The following is a 27,795-nucleotide window of genomic DNA, read 5'->3' as shown; positions in this document are numbered from 1 at the left end:
TTTTTTTTTTTTTTTTTAATTGTGTCTTGGCAGAGACACTTCTCTGGATAGATCTGGATATTAACTTCATTGTTTAGGTTCCATGTGCTGGGTTATAAAGAATTGCTGTGAAAATGAGAGAACAGTTTTTTTCTTTTGTTCTGCAGTATGGCATTATCATATAGCTGGCTCAAGTAAAAAACAAAAACAAAAATAAAACATTATCAGTAGTTCTCTTATTTAACAGAAACTTTAGCAAAAAAAATGTCTGTGAGAACCTTTTTTTAATTATTATTTTAAGGGTTTGTTTTACATTCAATGTTATGTGTACATTTAGTTTCACTCCCCACCATGCTGAACCCTAACCCAGTCTCTTCCCCTCCCTGCCCAGTAATCCTCCTCCCAGTGTCCCTCATAGTTATGCGCTCCTGTTTATCCTGCATTTCCTCCATGTGAATGTTGCTTCTCTGGTGCCTGTGGTCTATTGCTCCAAGGGATATATTTCCATAGAATATGTGGGTGTGTCACCCTGGGTGAAGTGGTCTGCATGTACATCTTGTTAACTATTGGGCTGAGAGCCAGCCCCTGGGAGTAAGTTTTATTCCTGGCCCAGAATGTATCCCAGGGCCATAGTATTGGGGTCTCACCAGACTCCATCCGACCAGTAATTCTAGGCATTATTGAGTTTTTGGATTTTGTTCCATGTTTTTCCTCCCACTCTATCCAGGATCTCAAGATTTAATTGTTTCTTGAGTGGTTGGCATTGGTAGCTGGGCATCATCTAGTTCTTCTAGTCTCGAGGGCCATGGTGTCCTAGGGGTGATTGCTTCCAAATGACCTTGTTTTTTTGCACTCTTCTTTGCTTCCGATGCTAGGAGACCATTAGGTGCATCTTAGATGGCTGCTTGAAATCTTTTAAGACCCCAGTCGCTACTCACCAATGTAGGATGAGGAACAGGGCTTTTATGTATTTTGTTGTGTCAATTGAGTCTGGTGTGCCCCAGTACTGTGGTCTTGAGAGAGTAGAACCATTGGATTTCTCTCCCATAGAATCTGGGTGTCTGTGAGGGATTACTCTATGTCTGTCTTCTATTGTTTCTGTAAGGATTACAGGTATTTTGTATCACTGGTATCTGTGCAAGATTAGCCTCAGCTGAATCTATCTTTGGTCTAGAGTGTACTCCTGTTCACTGACCCCCATCTGATTCTCTCAGGTGTTTATGTGTTTATCTGTAGCCTGGTGTTTGGTGTTAATGTTAATGCAGTAGTGTGGGCACACTGGTTGGTATTAGCATCTGTCGTCTATCTCCTATGTGCACAATTCAGCGTCCTCCTTTTTCCTAATGTTATCATGGTGGTCACAGACTCTTTCCATACACCCCTCCCCTTACCCACGTCAGGATGTGGGTCCCACTAGCCTGGAATTAATCCCTCCCCTTCTCCTCCCACCCTGGTAACCTACAAAGTGAGTTCCCTTTCCTAAGCAAACCCTTCGTCTTTTTACAGTAATGAGCTCATACAGTTCCTTCTGTGATTGACTTATTTCACTCAGCATAACATCCTCCAGGCTCATCCACATTGTGAGATGATTTGCGTATCCCTCATTGTTCTTTAATGTAGCATAGTATTCCATTATGTGCATGTACCATAATTTGGTTATCCACTCATCCGTTGATGGGCATTTAGGTTGTTTCCATCTCTTTGCTATAGTGAATTGTGCTGCAATGAACATAGGTGTACATATATATGTCTTTTCATGTGCTGTCTCTCACCTCTTTATGATATATTCCTAGTAAAGGAATTGCTGGGTCAAATGGTATTTCTGTTTTTAGTTTTTTAAGGAAACGCCATAGTGTATGCCACAATGGTTATACCATTTTACAATCCCACCAGTAGTGCACAAGAGTTCCAATCTCTCCACAACCTCGCCAGCATTTGTTATTTTCTGTCCTGCTGAACTTTGCTATTATTGCTGGGGTGAGATGATACCTCATCATTGTTTTGATTTGCATCTTTCTAATGACTAATTATAAGATGGGGCAATCTACTTCTGTAGTGATACCGCCTCGGAAACCCAAGGAGGGGTCGCTATGAGTCGGATCCGACTCGACGGCACATAACAACAACAACAACAACGACTAATGATCATGAGCAATTTCTAATGTGTTTGTTGGCCGCCAGTATATCATCTTTGGGAAGTGTCTGTTCAAGTCTTTTGCTCATTTGTGAATTAGGTTATTTGTCTTTTTGGTGTTGAGGTATTGAAGTTTTCTAGATTTTGGAGATAAGTCCTTTATCAGATATGTCATGTTGTTGTTGTTATGTGCCGTTGAGTTGGCCCCAACTCATAGCAACACCTCCTTGGGTTTCAAGGCAGTATCACTAAGGAAGTAGATTGCCCAACCTTTCCTCTGAGGAGTCACTGGTGGGTTTGAACTGCCAGCCTTCTGATGAGCAGTCAAGTGCTTTAGGCACTATGCTACCAGTTAGGTCATAGGCAAATATTTTCTCCCAATCTGTAGGTTTTGACGAAGTCTTTCGATGCACATAAGAATTTAATTTTTAAAGGGTCCCAGTCATCTTGCTTCTCTTCTACCTCCTGTGCATTCTGGGTTGTGCTTGATAGTCTATTTATGCCATAAATTAGGGCCCCCAGATTTGCCCCTATTTTATCTTTGATGAATTTTATAGTTTTAGGTTTTACATTTTAAGTCTTTGATACAGCTTGAGTTTGTTTTTGTGTATGGGGTGAGGTATGGGTTTTGTTTCATTCTTTTGCAAGTGGATATCTAGTTTTGCCATCATCATTTGTTAAAGAGACTGTTCAACATCAGAAAAACAATCAATGTAATCCACCACATAAATAAAAGAAAAGAACCATATGATTATATCAGTCAATGAAGAAAAGGCATTTTATAAAACCCAACACCCGTTCCTGTTCAGAACTTCCAGCAAAATAGGGATAGAACGGAAATTCTCCAACATAATAAAAGGCATATATGCAAAACCAACGGCCAACATCATCATTAATGGAGAAAGACTCAAGGCATTCCCCTTATGAACGGGAACCAGACAGGGATGCCCTCTATTACCACTTCTATTTAACAGTGTATTGGAAGTCCTGGCCAGAACAATACGACAAGAAAAAGAAATAAAAGGCATACAGATTGGCAAAGAGGAAGTAAAACTATCTCTATTTGTGGACGATATGATCCTGTACATAGAAAACCCAAGGGACTCAATAAAAAACTATTGGAACTAATAGAGAGGTTTAGCAGAATGGCAGGATACAAGATCAACATACAAAAAACAGTTGGATTCCTTTACACCAACAAAGAGTCCTCTGATAAAGAAATAAGCAAAACAATACCATTTACAGTAGCTACTAAAAAGATAAAATATCTAGGAATAAACCTTACCAGAGACACAAAAGACCTATACAAAGAAAACTATAAAACATTACTACAAGAGACAACAAGGGCACTACATAAATGGAAGAACCTACTTTGTTCGTGGATAGGTAGACTGAATATTGTGAAAATGTCAACACTACCTACAGCAATCTACACATTTCACGCAGTCCTGATCCAGATACCAACAAAATTTTTTAAGGACATGGAAAAACCAGTTACTAACTTCATATGGAAAGGAAAGAGACCTTGGATAAGCAGAGCACTTCTGAAGAACAACAACAAAGTGGGAGGTCTCACACTCCCAGATCTTAAGAATTCCTATTCAGCCACAGTAGTCAAAACAGCATGGTATTGATACAGTGATAGACAGACCAAGGGAACAGAATCGAAAGGCCAGATATAGACCCCTCCATCGTAGCATAGTGCCTAAGGCACTTGACTGCTAACCCAAAGGCTGGCGGTTCAAACCCACCAACCACTCCTCGGAAGGAAGATGGGGCAATCTACTTCTGTAGTGATACTGCCTTGGAAACCCAAGAAAGGGTCGCTTTGAGTCAGGTCCAACTTGATGGCACATAACAACAACAACATTTATGGACAGCTGATCTTTGACAAAGGTCCAAAACCCATTAAATGGGGAAGAGACAGCCTCTGTAACAAATGGTGCTGGCAAAACTGGAGAACCTTTCTATTTAAGGACTACTTTTACCTACTCTATAAAAATCAGTCATTCCGTTTTTTTTTTTTTCTTTTCTCCATGTATCTTATACCTCTTTTTAAGGAGTTCTGGTGGCATAGTGGGTAAGGCACTTGACTGCTAACCAGATGGTCAGCGGTTCAAACCCACCAGCTGCTCCATGGAGGGAAGACTGGGCGATCTACTTCCATAAAGATTTACAGCCTTGGAAACCCAAGGGGGTTGCAGTGAGTTGGAAACGACTTGATGGCAGTGAGTTTGGTTTTTGGTATACCTCTTTTTGTCCCTTATTTTATCAAATACTGCCCTTTTTAACATACTTAGTTAATTTTCTTTTTTGATGAACAGTTCCTTTTATATATATTTTAATGATGTTTTCTTTGTAGTTACCAGGTTATTACATTCATTATTCCAAACTTACAGCAATCTTTTTAAAATTGATAACTCAATCACAGATTACATCCTTATACATTATGTGTATTTTCCTAAAAAAAAAAAAAAAAAAAACCAAAAACCAAACCTGTTGGTATCAATTTGATTCTGATTCATGGTGTCTGCATAAGACAAAGTAGAAAGTCCCCATTGGGTTTCCAAGGCTGTAAATCTTTACAGAAGCATACTGCCACCTCTTTCTTCTATGGAGTGGCTGCTGGGTTCAAACCTCCAACCTTTTGGTTAGCAGCTGAGTGCTTAACCACTGCACCATCAGTGTTCCTATATTCTATTTTCATCTATATTTACCAGTATCATATATTTATAATAATTACACATTTGTCTTATATCATTTAGAACATAACAAATATAGTTAAAACCAGAAAAACAGCAAAACTGCCTTATATCTGGTGTGTGTGTGTGTGTGTGTGTGTATTTTTTTTCCTCCCTGATTATGTCAGTCTCCTGTTTAACATTTCCATGGCTCCCGTCAGGCCATAGCATGAAATCCTATTCTGTGGTGCACAGGTCCTGTCCACTTAGTTCCTGCTGTATCCCCTATAGGCTCCAGATGTTCTATTCCTTTTTTTAAATGTTTTTATTATGTTAGAGTGAACTATACTCAATAGAGTTGTTTTTTTTTTCCCCTTCACCCAAGTTCATATGTGTTTCCCCTCTAGTTAGTGGTTTACCTGCCACCTTCCCTCATCCCGCAACCATCAAAGAATATTTCTTTTTTTGTGAAACCGTTTTCTTGACTTTTTATGATAGTGGTCTCATACAATATTTGCTTTTTGATTGACTAGCTTCATTCTAATTTCATCCATGCTAGGAGATGTTTTGCAGATTCATCATTGTTCTTTAAGATTACATAGTATTCCGTTGTGTATATGTACTGTAACTTGTTGATCCATTCCTCCATTAATGAGCATTTAGGCGTTTCCTTCTTTTTGCTGTCGTGAACAGTGCTGCGATGAACATGGTTGTGCATAAATCTATTCATGTCATGGATTTTATTTCTCTAGGATAAATCGTAGTGCCCAAGGCATTTGACTGCTAACTTCAAACCCACCAGCCACTCCTCGGATGGGAGACTGGGAAGTATATTTCTGTAGAGATACCACCTCGGAAATCCAAGGCGGGGTCACTGTGACTTGGGACCAACTCGGAGGCAGTGAGTTTGTGTTTGGTTTTTTGAGGATAAATAACTGTTAGTGGGATTGCTGGATCATAAGGTATTTCTATTTCCAGTTTTTTAAGGAAGCACCATCCCTAGTGGTTGCACTATTTTATAGTCCCAATAGAGGGTTCTAGTCTCTCCACACCCTTGCCAGCAATTATTTTTTAAAACTTGCTGTTAGTGCTAGAGTGAGACGCTCTCTCATTGTTGTTTGATTTGCATCTCTCTAATGGCTAATGATCACAAGCATTTCTTCATGTGTTTGTTAGCTGCCTACATGTCTTTGGTGAAGTGTCTGTTCATATCCTGTCCCCATTGTTTAGTTGGATTGTCTTTTTGTTCTTGAAATGTTGAAGTTTTCTATAAATTAAAGAGATTGGTCCACTGTTCAGTATGTCATTACCATTTTTCCCCCAGCCTTTGGGTTCTCTTTGTACTTTTTTGGTGAAATTTCTTGGTGCACATAAGTGTCTCATTTTTAGTAGGTCCCAGTAATCCATTTTGACTTCTAGTGTTTGTGCATTTGTAGTTATATTCCATATTGTATTTATGCCCTAAGTTAAGGCCTCTAAGTTTGTCCCTATTTTTCCTTTGATTGTGTTTATGGTTTTAGGTTTTATGTTTAGGTCTTTGATCCAATTCTAGTTCATTTTTATATATGGTGTGAGATATGGGCCCTGTTTCATTTTTCTGGAAATGGATATCCAGTTTTGTCAGTGCCATTTATTAGAGAGACGATCTCTTCCCTATTTAATGAGTTTTAGCCCTTTGTCAAAGACCGGCTATTCATGGATTCTTTATTCTCTTCCTTTGGTCTATGTGTCTGTTGTTGTGCCATTCTGTTTTAACTACTGTGGCTGTATAGTAGGTTTTGAAATCAGGGAGTGTGAGGCCTCCTACATTGTTTTTCTTCTTTAGTAGTGCTTTACTTATCTGGGGTCTCTTTCTTTTATATATAAAGCTGGTGATTAGTTTTTCCATTTCTTTAGAGAAAGTTGATGAATCTGGATCAGGATTACATTATACCTGTGTATTGCTTTTGGTAGTATTGACATTTTCATGATGGTAAGTCTTCTATCCGTGACATGGTATAGTTTTGCTTTATGTAGGTCTCTTTTGGTACCTTATAATAGTGTTTTATAGTTTTCTTTGTATAAGTTTTTGTGTCTCTGGTTATATTTATTCCTAAGTACTTCATCTTTTGGTTAGTATTGTAAATGGTATTGCTTTCCTGATTTCCTTTGCAGAGTTCTCTTCATTAGTGTAATGGAATCTGGCTGATTTTTGTATGTTGATCTTGTACCCTGCCACTTTCCTGAAACTATCAATTAGTTCCAATAAGATCATATCATCTGCAAATAAAGATAGTTTTCCTTCTTCTTTGCCAGTTTGGGTGCCTTTTATTTCCTTTTCTTACCTTATTGCTCTGGCAAGGACTTCCATATACTATATTGAATAGACGTATTGATAAAGAGTGTCCTTGTCTCATACTCATTTGTAAGAGGAATGCTTTCAGTCTCTTCCCATTGAGAATAATGTTGGCGATTGGTTTTGTATATGTCCCCTTAATTATATTGAGGAATTTCCCTTCTATTCCTTTTGTGCTCAGCATTTTTATGAAGAATGGAATTTGTCAAATGCCTTTTTTTTCATCAATTGATATGATCATGTGGTTCTTTTCCTTTGCTTTTATTTATGTGATTAATTATGTTGATTGTTTTTCTAATGTTGAATCATCCTTGCATGGTATGAATTCCACTTGGTTATGATGTATTTTTTTTTTTTTTTATATTTTGTTGAAGTTTCTTGGCTAGAATTTTGTTGGGAAATTTTGTGTCTATGTTCATGAGGAATATTGGTCTATGATTTTCTTTTTTAGTGGTGTTGTTACCTTGTTTTTGTATAGAGGTTACGCTCACTTCATAAAATGCATCTGGGGATGTTTCCTCCTTTCTTATATTCTGTAATAGTTTGAGTAGAATTGGTGTTAGCTCTTCTCTGAATGTTTGGTAGAATTTGCCGGTGAAGTCTTCTGGGCCAGGACATATTTTTATTGGTAGGCTTTTTTTTTTTTTTTTTTTTAATGACCTGTTCCATTTCTTCTTTTGATATGAGTTTGTTCAAATTTTCTACCTCAGTCTCTGTTAGTTTAGGTAGGTAGTGTATTTCTAGAAATCTGTCCATTTCTAATTTGTTTTAAATTTTGTTGGAGTACAGTTCCTTATAGTATCCTGATACAATCCTTTTTATTTCAACTGGTTCTGTTGTGACATTGCCCATTTCATTTCTTATTCATGTTATTTGCATCTTTTCCTTTGTTAAATTTGCCAGTGGTTTATCGATTATATGAATCTAACCATTTCAAAGAACCAACTTCTAGTCTTATTCTATCTTTTCTGTTTCATTTATTTCTGCTTGAATCGTTATTATTTCTTTTCTTCTGGCAACTGTAGGCTTTTTGTTTTTGCTGTTCTTTTTCTAATTGTTGGAGATGTTGGATTAAGGTGTTGATTTTGGCTCTTTATTCTTTTTGGATGTTTGTATTTATTGCTCTGAATTGCCGCTTGAGCACTGATCTTGCTGTGTCCCAAAGATTTTGGTATATTTAGTGTTTTCATTCTTTTTTAATCAAGTAATTTTTAATTTCATTTTTCTCTTCTATTACTCCATTAGTTTAAATAAAGGTGTTATTCAGTTTTCATGTGTTTGCTTTTTTTTTCTTCATTTTCCTGTTGCTCCTTTCTAATTTCATAGCATTGTGATCTGAGAAGATGCTTTGCAGTGTTTCATTGTTTCTCAATTTATTGAGGCTTGCTTAGTGACCTAACATATGGTCTCTTTTGTAGAACGCTTCATACATGGTTCTGGTGGCATAGTGCCTAAGGCATTTGACTGCTAACCAGAAGGTTGGCAGTTCAAACCCACCAGCCACTCCTTGGAAGGAAGGTTGGGCAATCTACTTCCACAGTGATACTGCCTCAGAAACCCAAGGAGGAGGGGTCGCTATGAGTCGGATCCAACTTGAAGGCAGTGCGTTCATACATGGTGAAAAAAATGTATATTGTACTGTTGTTGGGTGAAGTGTTGTGAATATGTCTATAAGATGAAGTTAGTGGACTGTATTGTCTGCTTCTTCTGTGTCTTTGTTGAGTTTCTTTTTAGTTGTCCTGTTTTTCAGTGAAAGTGATGTATTAAAGTCTCCTTTTTTAATTCTATTAAAGTTTGATTTATGTTTTTTGTAGCTCTTTCATTGGGTGTGTAGATATTTATTACGGTTATATCGTCTTGTTCAATTGTTCCTTTAATCATTATATAATGTCCTTCATTGTCTCTCATGGTTACTTTTATCTTAAAGTCTATTTTATCAGAAATCAATATTGCCATTCCTGCTCATTTTAATTGTTATTGGTTTGATACATTTTTTTCCAAACTTTGAGTTTTAGTTTGTGTCTTAGGTGTGTCTCTGGTAAATAGCATATTGATGGGCCACATCTTATCCATTCTGCAGTTCTCTGTCTTTTGATTGGTACATTTTATTCACTTAGATTCAGTATAATTATCAACCAGTATGAATTTATTGCTGTCATTTTGTTGTGTGGACTTTTTTTTTGTGGTATTGCTGATTTCTTCATTCCATATAATCTGTTCTGAGCTCATTTTGCTTATGAATTTTTTATCATTCCCTTCATTGCTATTTTGGTATTTGCTAAATATTTATGACTTTCTTGTTTTTTTATTTTGATGAAAAGGTTTATTAACTTTCTTTGAAGTTACCCTATGATTTATTATTTTCCTCCCAAGTTTAAAATAGCCTGTTCTATCTTGAAATTGTCTTGATTTTCTCTCTACTTGGAAGTTCTGTAACTACACTGTTTATTTCCTCTTTTTGCTTTGTAGTTGTCCTCATTTACAAATTGATGTCTCTGGTTCCCTGTTTTCAGTCTTGTAAGTTTATTTCACCTTATTTTGGATACTTCTACATCTAGGTTGGATTTTGGGTGATGTTGTCATGTGTGTTAATTACAGGTTGTTTGTTGCTTGTTTGTGTGACTTTGTATTGTCACTTGTCTCTGAGACATTGTGATGTCATTGAATTTGTATTTAACTGGTGATTGTATGTTGGTGTGACTCTCCCAGGGTTGTTTTTTTTTATGCATTATTTTTTTTTTTATATATTCAAGCAAGTGGGTCTGGTGTGGCAGCACTTAGGCACTCACCACCTGTCTCCTTGTGGGTGTGATAGAGATTGAGTATCTATGCACAGATCTCTGTTTGCTGTTTATGTAGAGTGGTTTGACCTGGTGTTGGCCATTGCCTATCATTGATCAGTTGATGCAGAAAAAGGTGATGGCCCTCACCCAGTAGATGGGGCTGCAGAGGTGTGAGTGTCATTCCTTTGTGTGGGCATGGTTATTTGCTGGTCACCAGCCACCCGGGTGGGTGTCTGTTTAGTCCTCAGCAAGCAGAGTCGATTATCAGATTGTTGCACTGATCAGAATACCACTTGCAAATATTCAAAATGGCCACACTGTAAGGCCATTAGACAGTTCATAGCTTGGTTTGTCTCCTTATTTGCTGTTTGCGTTCAATTTCTTCTACTAATCCATATTTAATCCACTTCTTTATCCTTTCTTTTGAAGCTCAAGGTTCCAGGATTATCATCTGTATCTGTTTCAATTGATGTCTTGTTTCTTTGTAGTAGAGGGTCTGGGTAGCTTGTGTGCCTATTCTGTTATCTCTCTGGAAATGTAGATCTATCTATCTATATATTCACAAGTCACTGTCAGACCAATAAGCCTGGTCTTTATTATGATTTTGAGTTTTGTTCCAAATTTTTCTCCCACTCTACCCATGATCTCCAATTTTGATCGCTTTTCAAGTGGTTGGCAGTGATAGCTGGGCACCATCTAGCTCTTCTGGTCTCAGAGTCATATAAGCTGAGGTTCTTATGGTCCATTAGGCCTTTGGACTAATTATTTCCATGTGTCTTTGAATTTCTTCACTCTTCTTTGCTCTGGATGAGGAGAGAGCAATAGTTGCATCTTAGATGGCTGCTTGCAAGCTTTTAAGACCCCAATTGCTACTTACCAAAGTAGGATGTAGAGCAATGTTTTTGTGTAATATGTTACGCCCAGTTGAGTTTGATGTCCTCCATGACCATGGTCCTGAGCTTGGAGGCCAAGCATAGTTACTTTAAAATCTGTATCTAGTAGGTCCAGTGCCTGGTTTTCTTCAAGGATGGTTTCTTCCCCCCCTCCCTTTGAATAGGTTTTTCCTTCCTTCCTTGCTTGTTTGTATATGTTGTGAGATTTTCTTGAAAATGGAACATTTGCATAGCACAACGATGCATTTCTAACACTCAGATTCTCCCCTTCCTTAGAGTTAGCTGGGAGGAGTTTGTAAATCTTAGGGTTGGTTTTAATTTTTTTGTCTCAGTTCCTTTCTCCTTTGCTCTCTTGTATTGCTGTTGGAGGCTGTGGTATTTCCTTAGCTTAGTGACTTTTCCAAACTATTTTTGTAGAAATAAACAGAAGAAAAATCATTGAGGGGTGGGGAATCTCTTGTGGTCTTTGCAGAATGACTCAATGCTGGAACAATCCTTAACTAGGCTTATTCTTATTGGCGAGATCCATCTGAGGAGAAAGTTTAGGATCACCTCAGATCATTATGGGCATATGTCTTGCCCTGGATATGCATATATTCTTAGTATTATACACACTTAGATCCCTTTAAAACCAAAAACCAAACTCACTGCCGTCAAGTCGGACTCATAGCGACCCCTTCTTGGGTTTCCGAGGCAGTATCACTGTGGAAGTAGATTGCCCAACCGTCCTTCTGAGGAGTGGCTGGTGAGTTTGAACTGCCAGCCTTCTGGTTAGCAGTCAAGTGCCTTAGGCACTGTGCTACCAGAGCTCCTTGGATACCTTTGTTATTGTTGTTGTTATGTGCCCTTGAGTTGACCTGACTCTTAGGGATCCCTCCTTGGGTTTCCAAGGTGGTATCACTACAGAAGTAGATTGGCGAACCTTCTTTCCGATGAGTGGCTGGTGGGTTTGAACTGCCAGCCTTCTGGTTAGCAGTCAAGTCCCTTAGGCACTACAGGATCAGAACTCCTTTAAGTGCCCCAATTTCCCAAGAAAATTCTCTTACCAGGGTTTTGACCCTGACCTCTCATTGTCCTCTTTTGCCCCAGGCAGCTATCAGCTCCTCAGTTCACCTTACAGTGCCTCAGGCTATGCCTCCTCCTCCTGTGTGCTGAGCAAACCCTAAGATGGACCAGACAAATGCTTTATTTTAGTCCTTTAGATAGTCACTAGGCTGATTAAAACAGGCAGACACCATATTTTGTTAATAAGGTATACTCCACTCACTCCAGAACTCAGGACTGAGATCCCAATCTGGAAACAGCTATTACTTCAGGCTGGCTGCTGAATGGGGCTGGAGTTGGTGGTCAACCAGTATCCAAAAAAAAGTTCTCAGAGTTGTCATATCCTTCTGACGAATCTTCACCTGACTGCCATGATTCCCCAGAGTTCCAACAACTCTAGTACTGTTATTTTCTGCGTTTTAAAAACTTCTCTATGGAGGATCAGGAACAAGGAGCTACTTACTCTGCCCTCTTGGTTCTAGTTTCTTTTATTTCCACATTTTGGCTCTTGTGAATAATGCTGCTACGAATACTCAGTATGTAAGTTTTTATGTGTACATAAGTTTCTGTTTCTCCTCGGCATATATCATGTAATGGAATTGTTGGGTCATATGGTGACTTTAGGAGCTCTGGTTGCGTAGTGCTTAAGGTATCTGACTGCTAACCAGAAGGCTGGTGGTTCAAACCCACCAGCCACTCCTCGGAAGGAAGATTGGACAATCTGTTTCCATAGAGATACCACCTAACTTGATGGCAGTGAGTTTGGTGTTTTTTTTTTTTTTTTTTAATGGTGACTTTATATTTAACCATTTTTGGGACCCATGAGAGTGTTTTTTTCCAAAATGGCTACACCATCTTATGTTTTCACTGGATTTATTTCTTTTTGCAGTTCATGTTTTGCTTCATTTATTTGGAAATTCTGTTATCAAGTTTATAAGTGTTTAGGATTATATTTTCCTCTTGATAAATTCACCTTTTTATCATTATGAAATGGCGTTCTTTATCCCTAGTAATAATTTTTTTGCTCTGAAATCTGTGCTTAATATTAATGTAGTCACTTTAGCTTTCTTTTGATTATTATTAGCATGGTATATGATAGGTTTATCATTTACCTTTAATACTTTTGTATCCTTATATTAGGTGTCTTATATGTAGCAAATGGGTAGAGCTTGCCTATTTTCCATCTGATTTGACAATCTCTGCCTATTTGTTGGGGGTATCTAAACTATTTAAATATAATGTGGTTATTGATATAGTTTGTTTTAAATTGATTATATTAGTATGTGTTTTCCCTTTGACTTATCTATTTTTCTCTCCTTTTTTTCTTCCTTCCTTTTGGGTTGAGTATATTTTATAATTGTGTTTTATCTTCTTTATTGGCTTATTAGCTGTAAGTCTTTGTTTTGTTATTTCAGTGGCTGCTTTCAGGTTTATGATATACATAAATCTTTAGCTTATCATAGTGATTTATTAATTAATGGTTCTGATGCATATTATTTGTATTACTTCTTATGTGTATTTTAAAGTTTAGTATATATGTTCAGAAAGTACATTGCCATTACAGAATAAATTCCTAGCATTTTCCCATTATAGCATATTTTTTTCTTTTATTATTCAGTGAGCAAATTTGATCTTTGTTACTAATTTAGGCCCTCCAGTAAAATTCAGTTTGTCACTTACATAATTGTTAAGTTTATAACTTCGCAATTTCTCATACACTACAGTCTTGTGAAGAAGGTAAGTCATGTACTATTGTTCCATTTTATGGATTAGGAAATAGGCCCTTGGATTTCAAGAAATTTGTAACTCTCTTAACTAACAAGTGGTTGAGCTTATACTGGACCCCAGGTTTTATGGTTTTAGGTCAGAGCTGTTTTTGTATTTTTATATTCTTGAGCTCATAATTAAAATATGAGGAAAGAAATGATTACTTAACTTTCCAGTCCAGAGGTGATTCTTGTTTTTGTTTGTTTTTAACTTTATAGTCCATGGCAGAAGTTCTTGCTAAAAAGGAAGAGTTAGCAGATCGTCTAGAAAAGGCCAATGAAGAAGCCATTGCTAGTGCCATTGCTGAAGAAGAACAGTTAACTAGAGAAATCGAAGCTGAAGAAAACAATGATATTAACATCGAAACTGACAACGACAGTGATTTTTCAGTGAGAATTTTTAACATAATTGTTCAAAAAATTATGGTCAGAAATAAAATTCTTGGGCCAGAAGTATTTATAGAGTTTGTTTAGTCTTAGTTACAATTATATATTTTAAATTATATTCAGTAGTAATAATGGTAATTATTATTAATCTTAGTGTGATTGAGACTTATATTATAAACTTTTTTTTAAACATTACTGTAAATGTTTTTATATATGATGTAGTCTACAAATTGGAAGTTGTCTCATTTCATTTTTCAAGTCAAGAAATTTAATTTTAGGAAAAATGAGAATTTAACATTAGATTGTAATTTGTAGATAGAAAAAAAAACTAAGATATTTTACTTTTCCTGTTTTACTAACAAAAAGGAAGTGATACACTGCCTTGCTTTGACTACGTGCTCAGGACATACATGTTGATGAGGGTGATTTGTTGAAAAGTAAAAATAATCATAACGGTTTCATGTAGTTTTCTATCAAATTTTAATCTAAGCCAATAATCTTGAACTCTTCAAATGTATGTTCTGTATATCCACTGCCATCAAGTTGATTCTGACTCATAGCAACCCTTTAGAACAGAGTGGAACTGTTTCCGAGGCTATCAAACTTTATGAAAGCAGGCTACGTCATTAATCTCCCACAGAACAGCTGGTGGTTTTGAACCACTGACCTTCCGCTTAGCAGCTGAGTGCTTTAACTCCTAAGCCCAGAACTCCTTTTGTTCACTCTATGTAATGATAATATAAGGTCGTAACTCTTATTTAAATTTACTTGATTTGTCTCTGCTGTTAACAGCTGGTGAGTGTGTGTCTTCTTAAAATGTAGGCTAGAGAATGTTAACTTGGTAGTTATTGTTACTGCAAGAGGTATGTTGCTTTATCTAGCTTTGAACTGTTAGTTGAATGAAATATTAGAAAAAACTAGAAAAATTTCTTATGTAATTAATTTTTTAGGTTTATAATTGTGTTCAAAGGTTTGTTTTTTTCTTTTTTTTAATTTTCCTTATTATGTTTTAGGCCAGCATGGGCAGTGGGAGTGTAACTTTTTGTGGTTTGTCTATGGATTGGAATGATGTCCTTGCCGATTATGAAGGTATTGTGCATGTGTGTGTATATCTGTGTGTGTAGGTAAAAGCCACTTGCCACGGAGTTGATTCTGACTTATGGTGACCCTGTGTGCGTGGAACATTATTCCCTGGGGTTTCCAATGACTGATTTTTTAGAAGTCAATTGCCAGTCCTTTCTTCTGAAGCATCTCTACATGGACTTTTGGTTAACAGCCAAATGTGTGAATCACTTGCACCACCCAGGGACTCCCCTGTGTTGGAGAAGTATAAAATGAATTATCTTATTAAAGGCGTTTCTGTGTAAAATAAATAATTTGGAGTGGGAATGTTGATGTCTTTTCAAAAGTCTGCTTCCAAATGCCAGTTTTCTAGAACTATGTGGTTAAATAACAGTAGTTTTCATTTTTCCTAACAGCTCGTGAATCTTGGCGCCAAAATACGTCCTGGGGGGATATTGTAGAGGAGGAGCCTGCGAGACCTCCAGGGCATGGAATTCACATGCATGAAAAACTTTCTTCCCCATCTCGCAAAAGGTCTGGCCTTCAAACATTAATTTGAAATGTTTCACAGGAGGGAAACCAGTCACTCTTGACTGTTAAATAAAGTTACTACATAAGTTTTTAAGGCACATTACCCTTTAGGACAGTTCCATATCCATTGAAAAGTGACAGTGTTTTCCTGAAATGTTAGGCCAACATTAGTTTTGTGTATTTTTTATATTTATTTTAAGAACTTTGAAAACTAAAGAACAGTATTTTTGGTTTTATCATGTAAACATTTGTGTCTCCTGTCCATTTGTTTGTGTTATAGAACAATTGCAGAATCTAAGAAGAAACACGAAGAAAAACAAATGAAAGCACAGCAGCTAAGGGAAAAGTTACGTGAAGAGAAAACATTGAAGCTTCAGAAATTGTTAGAAAGGGTATGTTTCAGTGAAATTTTTGTTACTGTATTTTAAGGAAGTTATGATAGTCTTAAGTTGGTGGGCTTAGTTTCCCCTTGACTTTTTCTTCTGATCTGAGAGAAGCTAAAAGAACCATAAAGATAATTAAATTTTCCAGGAAGTAAGGACATTCCTACTATTAAATCCATCCTAGGATAACTATGGAATCCTAGAACGTTATTCTCTAAGAATTTGCCATTCTTAAATTAGTAAATTGATTTCTTTTCAGTATTGGTATGGATTATTAAAACTTTTTTTCATTTTCAGTTGGGGGGGGTTTTATCCAAAGGCTGGAATAACTTGGCAGTATGATTTTGAGCCACAGATTATCAAGTTTGAATAAGTAGGGCATCAATTACATTTTCAGGAAAGATTATTGGAGTATTTAGATGAATTTAACTACTAATTAGTGTGTTTAGTGGGAAGGATGTATCGGGCTCTGGAGATGGCTAACCTGGTTCAACTCCTGGTTTTCCATATAACAAGGTGTAAGGCCCTGGGCAAGTTACTTAGCATTATTGAATTCCAATTTCTTTATCTGTGAAATAAGAATTATAATTATTAACCTTGTACAGCTGTTGTTTTAATGAAATGAGTTACGTAGATAGAACAGTAGCATAATGGTAGGGTAGCTATTATTCCATATGTGGTCACTCTTATTGCTATTTAAACACATGGCAGATATAGAGGAGTGCTATATTTGTTATCTGTGTTATGTAATAAATTACCCCAAACCTTCTAAGCTTAAACAACAAACATTTATTTTCTCACAGTTTCTCTGGGCAAGGAAACCAGGAATGACTTGCCTTGGCTCTTGCTCAGGGTCTCTCATAAGATTGCAGTTAGGCTGTTGGCTGGGCCAGAGCAGTAGTCATCTGGAGCTTTAAGATTCATTTCCAGAATCACTCATGTGGTTGTTGGCAGGCCACAGTCCTCTCTAGCTGTTGACTAGAGACCTCAGTTTTCTGCCATTTGAGCCTCTCTGTCCAAGTATCTTCATGATATGGCTGCTGGCTTTCTCAGAACAAATAATGCAAGAGAGAGAAAGAGTGAGCAAGAGAGTTGCCAAGATGGAAGCTTTAAAGCTTTTATAGCTTAATCTTGGAAGTGATAATACCATCATTTCTCCTGTATTTAGTTGGTCACAACCCTGATACAATGTGGAATGGGATTGCACAAGGGTCTAAATACCAGGGATCACTGGGAACTAAATTGGAGGCCACCACCCACAAGGACTTAATACAGCATGATAGAAGATATATGACCATCATCCACTGCCATTGAATGATTCTGACTCTGAGCGACCCTCATAGCAACAGAGTAGAACTGCTCCATAGGGTTTCCAAGTCTGTGAATCTTTACAGAAGCAGACTGCCTCATCTTTCTCCCACTGTTGGGTTTGAACCACCGACCTTTTGGTTAGCAGCCAAATAACGTTAACCGCTATACCACCAGAGCTCCTTACGACCATTATGTTATAGGTAAATTCCTGTGTTACCTTATGGTACTGGAAAAGAATTATTATACACATAGGTAAAGCATACAATTTTTATTACTTATGATGTATGTGTTTAAGTTTGGGAAAGATAATTGGACCAAATAATCCTCTTATTTATAACAATAAGTTGTGTAGCGTAAGTCTCTAGTACAGTAGTAAAGTTGACTTGAGCCAAGAAGAAAATCTATGACTTTTTTTCTTTTACCTGTATCTCTGGAATTTGTCATTATTTTTATTTTAATAATTTTAAATAAGTAGATCAAATATGAGAAGGAGTCTCCGTGTTTAGTTTTATGAAAGTTAGTATATTATTTCATTTATAGCTTAAGATAAGTGCTATAATATAAGTCCCCCCTTACTGTGTTTTTTAATGTAAATAATGTTATACAGTACATTTTGTTACTATATAATATTGTCTCTATTCATGCACACAAAATCATAGATTCTTTAGAGACTTTAGAGAGTGTCTGGTTTAAATTTCCCATCATGGAGATATCCCTCGAGATAATTAAAATGGTAAATTCTGTCTTCCATTTGTGCTGTTTTCTATACATATATACTGATCTACATATATGGTCTCATCTGATAACTACACTTGCTGGGAGGTACATAGGGAAATTGTTGTTGTTGGGTGCTATTAAGTCAAATCTGACTCACAATGACCCTGTGTAACAGAGTGTAACTGCCCCTTAGGGTTTTCTAGGCTGTAATCTTTATCGAAACAGATCATTAAGACTTTCTCCCAGGGAGCCTGTGGGTAGGTTCGACCCACCAACCTTTCTGTTAGTAGCTCAGTGCTTAACTGTTGCACCTGACACCCACTTTACAGATGTGATAACTGAATCTAGGAGAGACTTAAGTGCTGTTTCCGGTGTCACAAGACCAGAATTTACAGAGCTCAGGCTTTAGGGGTCTGTCCTCTGGCTCCTATTCCAGTGCTGTTTATTTCTACAGCATGCTTTTTCAGATGGTTCTATACATGAATATTTAGCTAATGTTTAACTAAAATGTTAGGATTTTTTATACTTTGTGTTAGGCTAACATCTAATTTTCTATAATTTATTCTCACTGGTAATGGATCTGGTTTCCTGGAGCAGCACAGAATGAGTCTGTTACTTCTCTCTTTCATATTGTTTTAAGGAATTAAAGATATCTGTCATATGTATTTTTATTATTCTGTAGGCTAAACCCTATATTCCTTTAGAGAATGTTTCTCATGCAAATAATATTATATTTTTTAGACTTCTCACCATTTTCCAGTCACTAAGATAAAATTACTGTCTTGAAGTTTGGTTATAGAGACTTTAGGTTTGTTAAAGATAAGAAACGTACACTTAAATATTTTAGGTGTACTCCTAGTGCAGGGCAATGAGAGTAACAGCGAATAGTTCTCTAGAGCTATGTCTAATGTTCTCCTCTTAATGCTTCACATAAACTGCCGTCCAGGCAGATCTACTCATAGTGACCCCCTCCTTGGGTTTCCGAGGCAGTATTACTATGGAAGTAGATTGCCCAACCTTCATTCCGAGGAGTGGCTGATGTGTTTGAACCGCCAGTCTTCTGGTTAGGAGTCATGCCTTAGGCACTACGCCACCAGAGCTCCAGAGCTCCTGCATATGTTACCTTAATTCTCAAAACAACACTGTGATTTAGGTACTATAAATATTCTTCTTTTAAAGATAGAGAAATTGAGGCATAGGCTAAAAATCTTGCCTGGGTTACACAGCTGATAAGTGGCCAAAGTAGATTGTGAGCTTAGGCAGTCTGGCTGCAGTTTTTCCTCTCTGTGTTCTTAATCATTAGTCATACTGCTTTAGAACTAGCTTCTAGGTTTTATATATTCACTTCTGTTATTTGCCCTATTTGAACTTCTGTTAAATGACTGTGTACATTGAAATTAATGATGGGTTAATTCACTATATAGGAAAAGGATGTCCGCAAGTGGAAGGAAGAGTTATTAGATCAACGACGTAGGATGATGGAAGAGAAATTACTTCATGCTGAATTTAAACGAGAGGTGCAATTACAAGCAATTGTGAAAAAAGCACAAGAGGAAGAAGCTAAGGTATATGGTAGTCTTTAACCATTAGCTTAGTTACCCAGCTCCTTTTTCCAATTGTTATATAATAGTAATAGTAGCTAATGTTTATCGGAGTTATTTGCAGACTTACTTAAAACTTTCTAGGTGTAATATTTCATTCATAAATAATCTCATGAGCTATATATTATTTTTTACAGCTTTATAGAAGTGCAATGGATAGACAATAAACATATGCAAAGTATTCATTTTGATGAGTTTGACATACATATACCCCTGAAACCATCAGCATAGGTTCAGGACTATATACATGAAGATAATGAAAAATTCCTCAAAAGTTTCTTCATGCTCCTTTTTATTCATTCCTTCCTCTAACTTTGTCCCCAGGCAATTGCTGATCTGCTTTCTGTCATTGGAGATGTTTGCATTCTCTAGCATTTTATATGAATGGAATCATACAGTATGTATTCCTTCATCTGGCTTCTTTCACTGAGCATATAGTTATTTTGAGATTCATACATGCTGCTGTGTGCATCAAGAGTTCCTTCCTTTTCATTGTTGAGAAGTACCTTTGTACTGTACGGAAGTACCATAATTTATTAATCCAGTCACATGTTCATGGTCATTTGTTTTCTCCCAGTTTTTGACTACTGCAGATAAAGCTGCTGTGTACAAGTCTTTGTGTAGACATGTGCTTTCATTTTTCTTGGATAAATACTTTAGAGTTGATTGCCAAGGTCTTATGATAGGTTCATGTTTAACTTTTATAGAAATAATTTTCCAAAGTGGATATACTATTTTACATTCCTACCAGCAATGAATGAGAGTTCTAGTTATGCTAAGTGGCATAGTGCCTAAGGCATTTGACTGCTAACCAGAAGGCTGGCAGTTGAAACCCACCAGCCACTCCTCGGAAGGAAGATTTGGCAATCTATTTCCGTAGTGACACCACCTCAGAAACCCAAGGAGGAGTCGCTATGAATCAGATCTGACTTGAGGGCAGTGAGTTTGTTTTTTTGCACCAGTACTTGATAGAGTCATACATTTAAATTTTAATCATTTTAGTAGTAAATGTGTATAACCAAAAACCGAATTCACTGCCATTGAGTCGATTCTGACTCATAGTGACCCCCACTGGGTTTCTGAGGTGGTAAATCTTTATGGAAGTAGATTGCCCCATCTTCCTTCTGCAGAGTGGCTCATGGGTTTGAACTGCTAATCTTCTCATTAGCAGTCAAATGCCTTAGACACTGTGTGTAATGTCTTGTAAAACATTGTGTTAGTCAATTCCTTGCACTAAATCTCTCTCTCAATATATATTATATTTATATATCTCTATATGTATCTATCTCTTTATAGTATTTCGATCTATGTATATGGTATATATATATATAGTATCTCACTAATTCTTTTTCTCTAGAGAACCCTGACTAAGGCATCAATATTTCCTAATCTTGCCTGATCATAACATCTGAGCCATTGTTAAAAAGATCGATTCCCCAGCTCTTTCTGTGCAGGGTGTTACTCAGTAATGGCGGTACGATACCAGAAGATCTTTGTCATAAGCCCTCCAATCAGAAAATTTGGATTCTAAATGTATCAAAAAGTTGCTGCTTCTTCAAAAATATAATTGTTTATCATAATACTGAAGACTGAAGTCTGGAATTAGATGAACTTAGATTCAGGTCCTGACTGTCACTTAGAACAGAATAACCTTAAGCATAATTTTACCTCTCTGAGCCTATTTGTTCATCTATTAAATAGAGATAATAGTATGTACATGTGAAAACAATTACTAAAGGGATTAGATGAGATTATGCATGTGGTAAAGCAGTTAACACCATCTCTGACACACTATAAGCATTCAGTAAAATACTAGTTTCTGTTGTAAACCTTTCTCAAATTGTAGAACAATATATCATATTTGTGCTTTGCAACTTACTTTTTGTTAATGTGCTTCTATTATTCTGTTACTAATAAAAAAATACTAATAACCCAGTGATGTTGTTTTTGAAAAAAATACTTAAATTCAACTAGGACTATACTTCTCTTGGGGCATGTAACAACTATTACTCTTACACAATCAAGATAAAATTTATACACATACACACTCTCTCTTTCTTTCTCTGTGAGCCCTTATAATAGATTAATAAACAAAAAAACAAACAAACTCACTGCTGTTGAGTTGATTTAGACTCATAGAAACCCCTCCTCGGGTTTCTGAGGTGGTATCTCTATGGAAGTAGATCGCCCAGTCTTCTTTAATTGTTATTGTAAATTCTTTAGTTCATTCTTGGGTAGACTGATGGTTGAAAATAGATCATTTAGTGTGTAGTTGATAGTTACTAATATTGCAGCCAGAGTAATTGAGAACTTGACTTGTTGTTGTTGTTGTTGTTATTATGTGCTGTCGAGTCGGACCCGACTTAGAGCGACCCCTCCTTGGGTTTCCGAGGCAGTATCACTACGGAAGTAGATTGCCTTCTTCTTGTTGTTATGTGCCGTTGAGTCGGATCCAACTCATAGCGACCCCTCCTTGGGTTTCTGAGGAAGTATCACTACGGAAGTAGATTGCCTCGTTGTTGTTATTGTTATGTGCCGTCGAGTTGGACCCGACTCATAGCGACCCCTCCTTGGGTTTCCAAGGCAGTGTCACTACAGAAGTAGAGTGCCCCATCTTCCTTCCGAGGAGTGGCTGGTGGGTTTGACTGCCAGCCTTCTGGTTAGCAGTCAAATGCCTTAGGCACTATGCTACCAGAGCTCCCATTTTAGTTGTGGTATGTTTACTTAGGATTAGTTATTTCTCTTCTTTCTTTGAAGAAATCATTTCTCTTATTTATGGCAGGAGCCCTTCTCAGAATGTAGTATCTGTATTCTGTTGTCCGCTCTTATAATATGCTTTAATTATCTTCTTGGGCCTGTGTCTTGGCTTTCTTCTTCTAGATTCCTTTCTTCCTTCCTCTTTATAAATAAGATTAGGTATTCTTAACTTCTAGAAACTTATTTTCAGCCATAGTACTTCTTAGGCTATTATACTTTCCTTTGTAAATTCCTTAAAAAGAGTGGTCTGAGTTCATTTCTGCTACCTCATCATCTATGTCTTCCTTAATTCCTTATAATATTATTTCCCCCCTATATTTTCAGTGTGCCAACCCTTTTTTCCCAAACCACCTACTTTTCTTGAATTCCATATGTCAGAAATTCTATCACTAGTCTCACATTAACTTGGACTTGGCAAACTTGAGATCATTTACTTCAATTCATTGTTCTTTTTTTGACCACTTTTGTGTACAAAGCACAAAGATAAGCTAGTCTTTGCTTACTCGTTCTCCCAAGTCTTGTGCATACATTCAACTGTAGATTCTATAGCTCTGTAGTCTCTCAAAGAGCTCTGGTAGCGTAGTGCCTAAGGCATTTGACTGCAAACCAGAAGGCTGGTGGTTCAAACCTACCAGCCACTCCTCGGAAGGAAGGTTGGACAATATACTTCCGTAGTGATACTGCCTCGGAAACCCAGGGAGAGGTCTCTATGAGTTGGATACGATTTGACGGCAATGGGTTGGGTTGGGTTGGTAGTCTCTCATGCGTTTCCTTTCCATTACAGCTGTCAGTTTTTTTTTTTTTTCCTTCTAATACTTGCAGTTGATAATCTTACCCTTTGCCCTCTCTCCAAATTAATCTTTCTAAAGGGCATTATTATATTACTTAACAGTTTAAAAACCTTTGAGGACCTTCCATTGTCTTCAAGGCTTAATATAAATGCATTACTCTTTCTTTAATATTATTTTATATTTAGAATAATGGGATATTATTGTAAAAATTATTAATTCTCATTTTAAAGAATTCAGCAATATATAGCAAAGGTCATAGTTACCATTGACTTTAGGTAAACAGTCTACCAGACAGCTCTCCAGAATTATATTCAGATTTTATGCCTAGATAACTTTATAAAATAGAATTAAGATACACATGATACTTCTAAATAAAAAATCTTACTCTCAATTATAGTTGAGTTTTAAGAGAAGGAATATAAACTGAAGTAAAATTAAGGGAATTGTTGAATTTATAATATAAGTTTCTTTATCACAAGAGGTATTGTTTTCTATAAGATTCTTCTAAGGTCGTAAAAAACTATGGAAAATATTACGAGTTTGAAGTCATTATATTTATTAAATTCCATTTCAGTTTTTTGATAGTTTTGAGAGTCTCCCTGGTAGAGATGAGGAAATTAACACCCACATTACTTTCCATCATCTTAATCTTTCCCAACAATTTTTCATAATTTTATTATTTTTACAGTGTTAACATTTTATAACATATTTTGCTGTGTAACTATAAATCCATCAGTTTAGTTTATATTGTGTATATAAATGGAGTTGGTGCTCACTAATTCCCCATTTATGAGTTCTTTGTTTTGATGTCTCTTGGTAGGTTGTATTTTACTAACAAGTAATTTTTTTCAGGAAGAGCTCAGTGTGTTGTACACCTTGAGTTCTTGCATACTTAAGTCCTATGCCATTTATACCTGAATTACACTTGTCTAGATGTCAGATTCATGGTTTAAAATACCTTTTCTTCAGGACTTTTTAAACATTATTCCATTTTCTTCTGGAATTAACCATTGCTGTGCAGCAGCTTGTTGACAGCCTGATTTTCCCCCCTCTTTCTTGTAGGTGACTTGCATTTATCACTAAGAAACTTAAAGAATTTTTTCTTCTTACTGTTTTATAATTTAAAAAGAATATTCTTGGTGTTGATCTCTGAATCAGTTTTTCATGAAGTAATCAAATGTTTTCAGTCTTTGTTTCTTCCTATCAGAGAAATTTTCCTGTGTTATATGTTGGAATATTTTTTATTACCTTTCTTAACTTCATAGATATTATTTGTCCTTACATTAGATTATCTTGATTTGTTCTCCATATGCAAATCTTATTACTTAGGCATTTTTTGCAAAATCTGCATTAACTATAAGTACCATAAGCCTTTCCTCCAACAGTAATTTGATTTTTACCATCTTTATTCTGTTCCATTCTTTTTCTAATTTAATTCTTTAATAGTATTACTTTTATCCTGTTTGTTTCTTTAGCTCTCTAATCTCTGTTTACTTTATCAACATGTTGTTTTCACCAGGGCTTTGAACTGGTTCAAACCAGTTCACACATAGCTGAAGAAGCAATATTGGAAGAGACTCGTATTTTTAAAATTTGATTAAAATTGTATGACAGTCTGAATGGGAAAAATTATAGGCTGAAGCACTGGAATGGAAGACTTGGAAAAGATGTAGTGAGTCCTTTCAGGAACCTGATACTAGAGATTGGATTATTGCTAGGCCTGTGGAGAGCAACACACGTTCATAGTGATGCAGTTGGCTGCCATCTTTTAATGAGGCAACGCTGTTTCTGAGTGAGCTTGTCAAGAGCTTTGGTTGCTATGCAAGGTGCATGCTGCCCTTGTTTTCTAAGAGGGAGATTAAGTTTCTAGCAGGATGTTGACTTGTAATTTTTCCCATTCTGGTTATTGTCTCAGTTCACCCACATTTTACAAATTCAGGTCTATTCCAGTTACTCTTCGTTGGCCATGACTGAACTGGGAGAACTGATTCAGAGCCCTGGTTTAATCAACATAGTGCCTAAGGCATTTGACTGGTAACCAGAAGGCTGGTAGTTCAAACCCATCAGCCTCTCCTCGGAAGGAAGATTGGGCGATCTACCTCCATAGCGATACTGCCTCGGGAACCTAAGGAGGGGTCGCTATGAGATGGATCTGACTCGACTGCAGTGAGTTTGGTTTGGTTTGGTTTAAAATTAGGTTCTTATTAATTTCTTTCATATTAAAAAGTTTACAAAGGGAATTTTCTACTGTTTCTTGGTGTATGTTTTCTTCCAGATTGGGGTTTTTATCCAGGTTTTGCACGTTTTCTTCCCTCTGAATTTTTTTTTTTTTTAAACTTTGGCTTAGTATATTAAATGCTATTCCTTTTCTTTCACCTTGTTTATGCTTACCATGTTTGTCTTGATATAGTATGAATCAATTTTCCTTGAACATATTTGTCTTGTACTTTGAGTATAGTTTGAAAAATAGGTTTATGATTGATCTACTTTTATGTGACCTTACGGCATGGAAAATGGAATAGCTTAGTTAGAATTGTATTCAGATTTTCTCATCTAAAACTTATAAAATATTTTGTGATGAGTTTTATTCTATCTAGCATGGATTCCTGGAGTTTATCATTCTGTCAGTGTTCTCTTCCCCTATTTCACTTCAACATTTTTACTGTCGCATTCCCTCTCTCTGGCTTTCAAGAATGAGAAATTTTACCCTCACTGACTTCTCCAGTTTTATTATTAAATACACTCTCATAAAAACCATACTCTCTAGCAAAACGTGGCTGTTAAGGATCAATTCATTGGAAGTTGAGGATGCCATACCTCATAACTAGTTATCATTCATTCGGTATATGTTGGAGAAAAATGCTTTATTGTTTTATTTGAAGTTTTTTTTTTTAAAACTCATTAGAATTAAAATGTACATACCTATTTAAACATTAATGTGATTTTTATAGTTGCAAATTACAATATTAGGTGAACTTGATGACAGCTATGCGAATCTTAAATTCTTTCTTGACTTAAATGTATTTTAAATGGCAGAACTTTGTTTACTCTAGGTCAGTTCTTACTAAGCCTGGGGATTTGTTGTGTACAAATATTTGTGTAAATATTTTGAAGCAAATATTAAAAGACCCATAAGTCATTCATTTTTTTTTTTTGTCTTACCACTGGTTTTCATTATTATATAAACTGTTGTTAAATTTCTTGTTTTTGTAATAGGCCATAGAATTAACTTGATTTGAAACTCACTTTCTTTGTTTTTTTGAAGGTGAATGAAATAGCTTTTATAAATACCCTTGAAGCACAGAATAAACGCCATGATGTTTTATCAAAATTGAAGGAATATGAACAGAGGCTTAATGAGCTACAGGAAGAACGTCAGAGAAGACAGGAAGAAAAGCAAGCCCGTGATGAAGCTGTGCAGGTAGAATTTTACTTAGCAAGCATTTATTCAGCACATGCCATATCCTAGGCTCTGAGCTTAGATGCTATGGATCGAAAAAAAGAGCAAGATCTGGTATCTGCTTCCATGGGTGTTTGATTTAGTATAGCACTATTTGGAAACATGATATCTGATTGCCAAAAGAAAGTATGCACCCTTCAAATAAAGTAATTCAGTGTTTGGATGAGTAGATTGCAATCATAGAACTAAAATCTCTAGCTTCAACTAGATGAAGAACTAAAGTGTCCTGAACTGAGATTATTATCTGTTCTTTTCTTATCAGATTGGGGAAGAATAAGCTCCTCTCTCTCAATGAAAAAAGGATTGTTTTAAAAAAATTGTACATAGCCTTAGAAATACAGAGTGCTCCTATTACGGAAAGTTTAGCTTTTCCTCTCCAAGAGCAAATATTTTCATTTTTATCATTTGTAAGTTAAAAGTCTTTATTAACTTATGTCCTTAAATGAGTAAATAAAATAATTTGATATTTGAATTTTGAATTTGAGGCTTCCCTTCAGCATTATTACTGTCACTTTATTGAAAGCTAGATTATTTCATGAAAATAACTGTGTTTTGTAAATTATATGTTGGTTTTCAGCAACCATTAGACATTAACAATTCAATGATAAATAAGACATGATCTGTACCTTTATGGGAAATACTAAACTACAATGTGATGTGAAATAGTGCAATAGAAGTTACCTGGGGAATAGGAATAGGTATGAGTTGAAAGAAATGCATTAGTACAGCTAGCAACATGGTGAAAATTACCAAAGTACTATTACTGGGCAAAAATACACACAGGACATAATATTTCACATTGAAGTTTGGCCTATTTTAATGAAGTATCTTCTGTGTTGATGATGGTAGTGATAATTATGATGATGATAATAACTGAGCATTTATTATATGTCGATCCTGTGATAAGTGCTTTCCATGATCTGATTATTTTTATTATTGCTCAGAAAACTAATCCACAGAGATTGACTAATTTGGCTAGAGTCACCTGTTGTTATATGCCCTCGAGTCAGACCCAACTCATAGCGACCCCTCCTTGGGTTTCCGAGGCAGTATCACTATGGAAGTAGATTGCCCCATCTTCCTTCCGAGGAGTAGCTGGTGGGTTTGAACCGCCAGCTTTCTGGTTAGCAGTCAAGTGCCTTAGGCACTATGCTACCAGAGTCACCTAGCCAGTGACTAA

At 36.3% G+C, this 27,795-nt stretch overlaps 1 protein-coding gene across 1 annotated transcript in view; it reads left to right on the top strand.

Moving 5' to 3' along the window:
* SCAPER (S-phase cyclin A associated protein in the ER) overlaps positions 1 to 27,795 on the top strand; it is a 607,935-nt gene that overhangs the window by 91,403 nt on the left and 488,737 nt on the right. Inside the window, exons 7-12 of the mRNA XM_042782062.1 lie at positions 13,835 to 14,005; positions 15,016 to 15,091; positions 15,481 to 15,598; positions 15,876 to 15,987; positions 19,431 to 19,571; positions 26,421 to 26,576. Coding sequence (XP_042637996.1) covers positions 13,835 to 14,005; positions 15,016 to 15,091; positions 15,481 to 15,598; positions 15,876 to 15,987; positions 19,431 to 19,571; positions 26,421 to 26,576 — 774 coding nt within the window. The remainder of the gene's footprint in view (positions 1 to 13,834; positions 14,006 to 15,015; positions 15,092 to 15,480; positions 15,599 to 15,875; positions 15,988 to 19,430; positions 19,572 to 26,420; positions 26,577 to 27,795) is intronic.

The sequence above is a fragment of the Orycteropus afer genome, unplaced genomic scaffold, assembly GCF_000298275.1.
Source record: "Orycteropus afer afer isolate SDZICR_OR568_19922 unplaced genomic scaffold, OryAfe1.0 scaffold00233, whole genome shotgun sequence".
Classification (NCBI taxonomy): domain Eukaryota; kingdom Metazoa; phylum Chordata; class Mammalia; order Tubulidentata; family Orycteropodidae; genus Orycteropus; species Orycteropus afer.
Note: the sequence above shows the minus strand (reverse complement) of the source record. Positions and strands in the feature narration are given on the sequence as shown.